At 41.8% G+C, this 10,914-nt stretch overlaps 1 protein-coding gene across 1 annotated transcript; it reads right to left on the bottom strand.

Annotated features, from left to right (window-relative positions):
* Nucleotides 1-4,733: 4,733 nt before the first annotated feature.
* On the bottom strand, nucleotides 4,734-10,914 carry LOC140334958 (uncharacterized). The gene is made up of 4 exons (XM_072417271.1): nucleotides 10,777-10,914; nucleotides 9,159-9,302; nucleotides 6,264-6,330; nucleotides 4,734-5,631 (listed from the first exon to the last, which is right to left on the bottom strand). The coding sequence occupies exons 1-4, from the start codon at nucleotides 10,831-10,833 to the stop codon at nucleotides 5,159-5,161; spliced, it is 741 nt and encodes a 246-aa protein (XP_072273372.1). The 5' UTR covers nucleotides 10,834-10,914; the 3' UTR covers nucleotides 4,734-5,158.

The following is a 10,914-nucleotide window of genomic DNA, read 5'->3' on the forward strand; positions in this document are numbered from 1 at the left end:
GAGGCAAATCCTCATGAAGGTAGATTTTTTGCTCCTCCACTGTATGTTCTTGCAGTTCTTCTACTTCAAAATGGACCATTTTACTGTCAGATTTGTTCCCTTCCTCTTCTATTGGTCCAGCTTTGGTCTCATTATCTTTTCCTTCTTCTGATTGGTTAGAGTCTGGAGGCAAATCCTCATGAAGGTAGATTTTTTGCTCCTCAACTGTATTTTCTTGCAGATCCTCTACTTTAAAGAGGGGGATATTAATGTCAGATTTGTTCTCTTCCTCTTCTATTGGTCCAGCATTGTTCTCATTATCTTTTTCTTCTTCTAATTGGTTAGTTTCTTGCTGAAAATCCTCATGAAGGAAGTTTTTTTGCTCCCCAACTGTATGTTCTTGCAGGTTCTCTGCTTCAAAATGGACCATTTTACTGTCAGATTTGCTCTCTTCCTCTTCTATTGGTCCAGCTTTGTTCTCATTATCTTTTTCTTCTTCTGATTGGTTAGTTTCTGGCTGAAAATCCTTATAGAGGTTGTTTCCTTGCTCATCATCTTTATATTCTTGCAGATCCTCTATTTCAGAGGGTGACATTTTGCTGTCAGAAGTGTTTGACGCTTCTTCTCCTAAAACCTCTCTGGGTTCTTCAGATAATAGATTATCTTTTACGAGGACATCCTCAGCATTTGATACACATATCTCACTCATGGATTCCTCTTTTGCAGAACCTTCATCAGTGACTACCAATAGCTGTTCAGCTACAAACTGTTCTTTAGCTAAAAAATTGACTTCTGCATGACCTTTTATGTCTTTGTTTGCTTCCTCTTGTGGTTCTCTGCCATCTAACTGGAAACGTTCTTGTAATTGATAAGTAGTTCTTTCATTGGAGGATTCACTATATGTTTTAAAATCTGCATCTTCCATGATCTCACTAATTTCTTTTGACATCAAACCCTCTGTTATTGGGATATCCTCAACAACTGATGAGCATATTTCGACCACTTGTGAACTTTTTACTGATTCAGACAGTTCTTCTTGGCATAATTCATCACTGTCTCTGGAATCTGGTTCTTCGGGTAATCTATCCACTTGCATTTGACTGCTGGTGCTTGATTTTGGTACTGGAGAAGTTTCATTCTCAACCTCAAATTCTTCTTCAGTTTCAACCATTGATGATTTTTTAATGGATTCAGACAGTTCTTCATGGCATAATTCATCACTGTCTCTGGAATCTGGTCCTTCAAGTAATCTATTCACTTGCATTTGGTTGCTGGTGCTTGATCCTGGTGTTGGACAAGCTTCATTTTCAACCTCAAATTCTACTTCAGTTTCAACCATTGATGAACTTTTATTGGATTCAGACAGTTTTTCATGGCATAATTCATCACTGTCTCTGGAATCTGGACCTTCAAGTAATTTATTCACTTGCATTTGGGTACTGGTGCTTGATTCCACTATCAGAGAAGTTTCGTTTTCAACCCCATCTTCAGCTTCAAATTGACTTTCAGGTAATTTTTTTACTTCTAGGTGGCCAGTATTGACTTCATTTATATCTGGTTTGTTGGTCTCCATCAATGAAACCTCACTCATGTAATCATTTTGCTCCTCAGCTTTGTCTTCTTGAAATTCTTCCACTTCCCATGTAGGTTCATCACTGTGGGATTTCTCTTCTTCTCCTAAACTCGTTTCTCCAAAGACCTCTTTGCCTTCTTCTGATACTAGATCATCAGTGATCAGCTCGTCTTCAACAATGGATTTGAATATCTGATTCATTGATGGACTTAGCACTATTTCTTGCAATTTTTCAGGACCTACTTCAAGGCTTTCTCCAAAAATTGGTTGTCCAATAAGGCTATCGTCTTGTAAATGGTCAATGTTGAATCCTTCGAACATAGAAGCTTCATGATCTGGCTCAAATTGTTCTACTTCTACATGACCAGTATTGAGTTCAACATCATCTCCTTGTGATTTTCTTCTTTCTTTCAATGATTCCTCATATATGTAATTATCATTTGTTTGTTGTTGCAGTTCACCCAATTCACAGGTTGATGTTTCACTGTGGGGTTTGCTTTCTGGTTTTAAACTTGCATCTCCAAAGAAATCTTTTGGGACTAAAGTATCTTTTATCCGGACCTCCTCATAAATGGATGTACAAATCTCATCTATTAATTGGCTTGATTCTGCTTCATGCAGCTTTTCAGGAACTACTTCACCACTCTCTCTGAAAACTGGTAACCCATCATCATGGGACCGGTCATTCTCAGGTCCCTCTGCTGGGAATATTGTAATTTCTTTTTCTATGTGACCAATCCTGACCTCAACATCTTCTCCAGCATTTGGCTGGAATTGTTCATCATTTTGATTTATGGGTGTGTGTTCTTGGATTTCAAATGTCAATATTTCATTGAATGAGTCACGTCCTTCTATATTAGTCAAGTCTTTAGAGATATCATTGACTTCTTCTGATGCCTTCTCATCTCTTTTCAGGATGTCCTTAATACTAGATTTACACATATCCACTATTGATGTACTTAGCTCTGTTGCAAACAGTTCTTCCTCACTTGGATCTTCATCAATGTCTCTGGCAACTGGTTGACCTTTTAATTTGTCTTCATGCAGCTGAATGTCTAGGATTGAATCTTCATTATGGGACACCAAATGTTCTTCATTTGAAATTTCTAATTCTTTGTAACCAATCTTGACTTTGGCATCTTCTTCATGTGCGTTTCTGGTGTCTAACTTGATCTCGTCTATGTAGTCATCATTTTGCTTCATATCTATGTGTTCGTATACTTCACAGGTGGCGGTTTCACTGTGAAATTCCCTCTCTGCTTTATAATTAAAGATCCCACTGCATTCTTCTGACTCTAAACCATCTCTTATCATGAAATCCTGAATAACTGATGTACATACCTCATTCGGCGATGCATTTTGATCCGATTCTTCATGGCATTCTTCATTTTCAGGAACTAGTTGTCCGGGTAATTTGCTGTCTTCCATCTGTTCATTTTCTTCTGCTGGAGAAGCATCATTACCAACAACATACTGCTCTTCAGCTACATACTTTTGTTCTGTAACAAGCTCTAGCTTTTTGTGATCAGTCTCGACTTCACTATTTTCTTCTTGTGGGTTACTGGCTTCTGATGGGAAATCTTTATGTTTGTAGTCAAAATTTTGTTTTTCAGTTGGGTGTTCTTGGTGTTCTTCCAGTTCATAGGAGAATGTTTCATTAGGAGGTTCAATGTCTTCTTGAATGTTTTCGTCTCTGAAGACCTTGTTGTGTCCTTGTGATGGTGGACTATCTTCTAATACAACATCCTCCACAACCAACATGCATATTCCATCCACTGATGTGCTTGGCTGTTCTTCTAACAATTTATTATGGCCCTCATCAGTGTCCCTGAGACCTGGCTGTCTAGGTAAGATGTCTTCTTCTAACTGGACAACACTAAATCCCACTTGTTCCTCCAAAGACTCCAGATGATCTTTTGCTTCTAATGAGGGGAATCCTTCTTGAACTGCTGTTCCTTCAGATTCATTCTCTAGATTCTTATTAGTTTCCTGAAGAGCTAATTGATTGGAAGTCAACTCTTCTTCAGTAGGTCCAGTCTCTTCTATGTCCATATGGAGTGAATAATGTCTTAAGGTTTCAGATTGTCCGTCCTCAGCTGAGTTGTTCTGACTAAGGATCACTTCATCTGGAATTAGGTTATCATTCTGTTTTTGCTCATCTGTGTAATCTTTTGGTAAACTGTCATCCTTTGTGTTACATGATTGGATTATATCATCTACAAATTCTTTCACACGTGTGATGTCATATTCTAGAAGATCCGATCTTTCTTCTAATATGCAACCTGCCTGGCTCTGATCCTCTTGTAATGAAGATTCCTCTTTACTTACGGTATCCTCTGTTTCATCAGAGGCTGTCAGAGATTCCTTTTCTAAGTTGTTCTCTTCCTCTTGGAAATCACATGATTTGCTTTCATTTTCTAGAGAGAGCTCTGATTGTTTAACATTTTCATTTTTGAAGGTATCTACATTTCCATCTTGCTCAGCTTCAGCTGAAAGCATTTCCTCATTGGAAGCAGTGAGATCCAAATGTTCCTCCGTTTTTCTGCTATCTGTCATAAATAACTCCAATTTGAAATTTACATTCACATTTTGGTTGGTCACATCACCCAAAAATTCACATCTTTCTTCATGTTCTTCTGCTTGAGGTGGATATTCATCATACCATATTGTTTGGCATTCCTCTATCTTCTCTTTTTCATCACTGGTTGGCTGTCCATCATCATATCTATAGGTGGTACCTTCAATATAGTCCACTTCTTCAACCTTGCTTGGAGGCTGACCCAAGTCTGTAATTACGTATGAACTTCCTAATTGTTCTGAGTCTTCTCTACTTGGTTGCAACTCTCCCTCTAGAATGTCATCACAGACCACCCGAACTATATTCTTTGATGTAAGTTCTGATTTTTTAAATAAATCTTCCACACTGGGGGAAAAATGAACTCATTTTTTTGGCCTTTGGTTTTGAGAAACATTAGGTTTATTCTTTGACTCCTTGAACTGATGTTTTTCCTCTTTTGAAGGTTCTTCTATCCCTTGGACATCTCCCTTGGTGGTGGTTTCTCCATGAACCTTTATACCTTCTGTTAACATGTCCTCCTCTTCTTCCTCTGAATTGCTTTCTCCAGCAAATGCACTTTGTTTAATCACTAAAGATTGCACATTCATAGTATTTTCTTCCAAATTTGCATCTACAGATGTCAGGTCCTTCTCTGCGTCTTTGCATAAAGACAATGTTTGGACTGAACCTGACGTTTCCTCAAGATCTTCCGAGGTATCAAATCCTTCCTCAACTTCCTGAACTAAGTCACAATGCCTTGCCAGGCGGCTGGCCGTTTCCAGTAGATCTTCCAACGTCTTGCTGCTCTCTTTTCCTTGGCTGAAAGGAGAACTATCGATCTCACCCACTGGTGTTACCAATTTCTTGTTCATTTCCACCACATCCAAAATGGTTTCAACTTCATACTCCAATGTGATTGGAGAATCTTTAGACTCCGCCAGCAGCTCAGCTTCTTGCCCCATATTTAATTTACATTCTTCACTTTCTGTTAGGATTTCAGGAAAACTTTTTGTTTTTCCATCTTCTGACCCTTCTTGGTCAGTATTGCCCTACAGTTCCTTATGGAATCCAAAAGAAAGACTTTTGTAGGACTTTGGCTGGAAGAGATATTCCTCATGCTGAGTATTTGATGATGGTTCATGAATATGTTGCCCATCTTTATAGGGTTTTTGTTCTGAGTTACATAGAGGTTCATTGTCTGCCATTGTCTGCTGTTCTTCATGCTGAGAAACTTCAATTTCACAAGCAGTCCATGAGTCTGTTTGATTTTCCTTTTTCCATTCCAGCTGGTCAGTAGGGCTGACATTATCCTGAGCAATGATCCTTTGGACATTTTGAGAAAAGGTCACTAAGCTTTTCGATTCTGTGGTCACTTCTATTTCACAGGTGTGGGATGTGATTTCTTCTGCATAAAGAACGATATCTATGCCTTCTGTAATTGTGTGCTCCAAGTCCTGTGTTCCCTCAGGATCAATCCTTCGATGTCTCAGATCTGTTCCCGATAATCGATTGTCCTCATTTCCTATCATATAAAATAAAACCAGTTCAGGTTCATTGGTTTTTTATACAATGATGATTTTCTAGCTTCTGTGATCACTGTAAAGGAAGAGAAACACAAAAACTACCATATGTAACCAAATAAAAAATTATGCAAAAATAAATCGAGGTGCCTGCTTCTACATGAAAATACAGAAAGAATTACCTGACTTGAGTACAAACCTAGGGCGCAAAATGCACCCATTGTTGCTAATATTTCAAATGGTAATCAACAGACATGTAAAGAAATGAATGAGAATAAATACATCCATGGTGTCTTATTTTCAAAACAATTGTTTGAAAAGGGAAACATTAAATTACAAGGGCTCAGTCTGTTTATTCATCTCGTTCATTTTTACAAATTGAATTATTTTGTACGTTTGAGGTGGTTGTGAAGTTACCTGCCCTAAATGATCTTTTGTGCAATATTGTTGGCTACCAGTAGATGGCACTGTGTCCTCATGTAAAGTATGTAACAAACTCTTTTAATGTTCTAGGTGGCAAGAGTTTGTTACACACTTTCATTTACTATGAATAGTAGAATGGATGAATGCACAAAGAGAACCTCTTTAAGCAGGAGCAGACTGTTAAAGTACCCCCTGGTGTTTCACTCCTTACCTGGAGGGACCCAGGCATTGTCTCCATTCTCTTCTGCAGCTCTGGAAAACCCTGGAGGTGAGGTCCCCTGAAAGATAAGCATATTAATGTTACATAAGTAAAATGAAAGTTATGGTGAAAGAGACACTCCACTAATTATTCAACTCTGGTGAAAGTAGGAAAAATTACTCTTACATTGCTGGCCAGTGGGAAGAATGTCAGCCCTAAAGATCAAAAAGATCATTGGTGTCACTTAAACTGACCTAAGAGTCACAAAGTGCTAAAGGAACCCCCAGCAACCTCTGGAGGAACCCTTGGAATAGATTACATCTCTATTCACCTTTCCTATTCATGTTACAAAGAAAGTGCCATGTGTTGGGGGTATAGCTGGGAAATGAAGCATGGTGCTCTCACCATTGGAGTCCCTTCCAGGTCTTGGAAGCTAGCATAGCCTTGGCTCACCATTTCTACCCAATAATGAGCCACCAGCTTTGGTTGGAATCCCTCAACCAATGTGCTGCCGCCCTAGTGGTCAAATAGGTCAGTCTAGAATAATTTTGCTGCAATAACCCAGTAGGTTAATCATTGGTTGGAACAAAATGATCAGCCCCCACCAACAAAATAAAACGTCACCGATATCCTATTATTAATCCTAATTTCTCCCCACCATAATAAAGATATCTGGTGCCCCCCAAGGCCAAATGTTCTCCAGAGCACTACATATATTATTCATACACAAGGGCATTGTGTATTTTTTCATCTGAAGAGAAAATCGGGTATATTGGGAGATTTTCCTTGATGTCCCGGCATGAAGAGCAACAGGAAGTAAGGAGATTTCTCCAAAATGATGGGACTTCCTCTCCACTAGGTGTAGGGCGTAGCAGGCAAAGCCAGCAATGGGCTCCTGGGCAGAACTGACTTGGGGCTCCTATGGAGGTCTCTGTTGGATGAGGAGGGTCTGGAGCCTTAATGAAGCCCCTCCTTATGTCCTCCCTTGGAATTAAGGCCATTTCTGCCCCAGAACCTCCCCAGCACCCCCACACAAGCTACTATTAGCCAAATCTAACAAAATGCCCCCAGCAGTGATCACACTCATTGGTGCAGAGAGGAACTATCCTGTACCTACCCATCCTACCTACAAATAACCTACCACGAAATCTGTACCGACCCTCCAAAGACCACCCGCACCAAAAATATTATACCTATTCCTTAAAGTTTGCATGCCCTGGATGATCTGCTGCTGTACTTCTACCCTGGGCCCTGTCACTGCCTATGAGTGCACCTTGCAATGGTGGTGCTGGCCATGGGGGAACTAGGGAAGCCGCTGCTGGTAACAACTCTGCCAGTAGGTGGCACCAAAGACAGAAAGGCAAAGATGATTCAGGGGAGGAAGGTGGGGACGGTAGAAGGCATTGGCACCGTAGCTGACCACCCCTAGATCGGCCTAAAATGCTGACTTTCAGCCCCTTTAATAATGGATGAATAAAGAGGGGTAAATCTAGCCAGATCTGCCCCCCATTGCTTTCTATAGCCAGGACACAGAGATAACCTAAATCCCAAATTGAATCTTATCAGCTGGGAGCAAAGTTCTGATTGGTTATTGTCAGGTGCAACGGTCAGGTGTTAGTTTGAACCCCAAAAAACGGCTTTGTGCCACCTGACAAAAACATTTTCCTTGTTGCCCCTACTACGGAATTGCCCAAGGCAGCTCTGACTTTTTTTTCTGATGTTATTAATAAAATAAAAGTGATGCTGCAGATGAAGCCTCAGATAAACAGGAAGCCGAGGGTGACACATCCATGACAAGCACTGAAATCAACCGCAGACGTGCTGATAGGTTTAACCCTTTCACCACCGGTGTGTCACTGCCATGGCTGTCCCAGGGTGGTCAGGTGACCTTGCGAAAGCTTTAAAAGGTTAATGTAAGCCCCGGAGGTATTAAAGCATCAGAACTTCCTTTTTTTGTTATGGAGGAAGCAGAAATTAGTTGTATCTGCTGGGGAGCTTCCTTATCCTGGAGCCCTTTGTAATATTTATTTCTTGTATGGGTGTCACGGAGACAGGAAGTGAGGGAAAATCTGCACATTGGGGTCACAGGTACATAACAATCTCCTGATCTTACAGGTAAAGATCACTTTGCATCCAATCTAAGGAATTCTTGCGGCATATTGGACCTGGGTATCCTTAGTGCCAGCCAATCAGCTAGAAGCATCAGTAAAAAGGGAACCAATGGATGAGCTGGCAAATGCTTAGGGATATATTCATAGCAGATTCACAGTGTGAATGTTGCAACACTCACATAACAGACGTGAAATAGAATGTACAAATATATATTGTCTGTGCAATAGTTATTTTTTGTTCTTGTTTTTTTATGGGTGAATATAACATTTTGAAATATCAAATTCACTCAATTTCTCTGTCTTAAGTTCTAGATAATAAATGGGTGAATAGGGAACCAGGAATTTGGAGAGGAGTAGGCTGAAGAATCTCTGATATCTATGTGCAGCACAAGACTTCCCTGGTCTGGATCACACCCCTCTGTAGATCTGTAGCAACCGTAAGAAACAGCCATGCAGCCCATTGGCCTTTATTGATCACATGGTGCAATGGGGCGAACCTCCGAGGAGCGCCAGGTCCTAATGACCATATATGGTATGACATATGAGCCAGCACTACTGGGGTTTAACCGTGACATCACAAGAGTGGAATTAACCCCTGGAGTACAATTGCCGAGCACATGAGCTACATGGAGTCTGATCTGGGCATAGGAGGTAGGTTGCAGCCCAGCTTTATCTGCTCATTTGAAATGATTTATAAAGGGATCCACTAGGTTTCCATACTTCCTGTTATGACACCTTATGCATCTGGGTGTGGCAGGGAACATGGAATGTAGATCTATGGACTGGACTCACATACCTGCTTTCCACCCGTCTCTTCCCGAGCAGCTAAACCTTCTGACTCCTCAGGGGTTCGAATGGGTACATTGGCCCTGGCGTTTCTGGGTTGTGGGGCATCTGGTGGGGCTCCAAAAATTTGCGCTGTGACGTTGGTGAAAAAAATCTGCAACACAAAAGAGAAAGGTCATGTGACATGGTAGTCCGATGGTGGAGCCCAGGGCTGTTATCAGTTCATGGGCAAAGAAAATCTGCCCTCCAGACTCCCCTTTATTAATCTGCCCTCCAGCCTGCCCTTCAATAAATCTGCCCTCCAGCCTCCCATTCAATAAATCTGCCCTCCAGCCTCCCCTTCATTAATCTGCCCTCCAGCCTCCTGTACAATAAATCTGCCCTCCCCTTCATTAGATCTGCTCTCCAGCCTCCCCTTTAATAAATCTGCCCTCCAGCCTCCCCTTCGTTAATCTGCCCTCCAGCCTCCTGTACAAAAAATCTGCCCTCCCCTTCATTAGATCTGCTCTCCAGCCTCCCCTTCAATAAATCTACCCTCCAGTCTACCCTTCAGCAGCAAATTTGCTAGAGCCCTTGTGAACTTTCTAGCTGAGGGACATCCAGCATCATTTAGCCCCTCCCTCCTCAACCTGGCTGTCTTGGGCGCCGCCCCTTTTGTTCATTGGATATCAGTTCTTTCAATCAAGGAAGCTCAGTTCCACAAGTGGGTGATTCCATGAAAAGACAACATTTTTGGGAACGCCCATCCCCCCAGACTGACACCCACCAATCAAAGAATTTTATATTTGCATAACTTCCCCCAATAACCAGCCCACTACTTATATCAGGACCAAGAGGAGAACTGAGGCTGGGGGTTGGGATGTTTCAGAAAACTATGTACAGCACCCTGCCGGCCCTTCCCACCAGCAATGATCCGCCTGCATTGCAGACTTATTAGCTCAAAGTATGTAGACAAATGACACGCCCCCGCGGAACATAAACAATTATATGTAAAAATGATTGGGTATAACTAGCACTTTTTTCATAACCACATTTCTTGTATTCATTTTAACCTAGCAAACAGAATAACTTAGAGGCAGAATGAACATTTCTGGCCAATACTAGGAGTTATTTTCTATACCTGACCTCATTTGGGGCCCCGGAGAAGAAGAGGGTCCTGGGCATTACTCTTTGAAAAGAGAGCAGAGTGACCCTGAGATGAACTCATTGGTATGCTTCTTCTCTTATCACTGTCTGGTCACAAGCTGGGGGAGGGGCAAGACCTGTAAATGTTACTAAACTGCAGCAGAGAAAAATCAGGTCTCAGGGTTGTACTGTGTGACAGGGCTGTGTAAAGTTCAGTAATGGATGGATTGAAATGCAATTCTTTGGAAAAAGCAGGGCAGGGGCTGTAACCTTTTTCAGCTTTACAAAACGTTGAGATACATTCAAAGGGGGGTAAACAATGTTCCATTTAGCACTCAGCCCCCCAATAATATATTTTGGGGGTCACCTAGTAATGTGACATTGGGACGCTCGTGCAGGGTGCATGGAGGCCCTTAGAGCGACATGAGGAGCCCAAGCCACTGATTAGAAGCCTGAACCCCCCAGCCCACAGACCCCACCCCCTTCTTGCCCCCTCAACTCACCACAGCATCCTGCACCACCTGGTAGACCCGCGGGAAATGCCGCTGCAGGAACTCCATGCTGCTTGCAGATCCTGCGCTGTCTCACGCCCGTCTCTCCTGCTGCATCTGCTCAATGAGACCTCTGTGCGGGAAGTGGCC

Source organism: Pyxicephalus adspersus, chromosome 7, assembly GCF_032062135.1.
Source record: "Pyxicephalus adspersus chromosome 7, UCB_Pads_2.0, whole genome shotgun sequence".
Classification (NCBI taxonomy): Eukaryota; Metazoa; Chordata; class Amphibia; order Anura; family Pyxicephalidae; genus Pyxicephalus; species Pyxicephalus adspersus.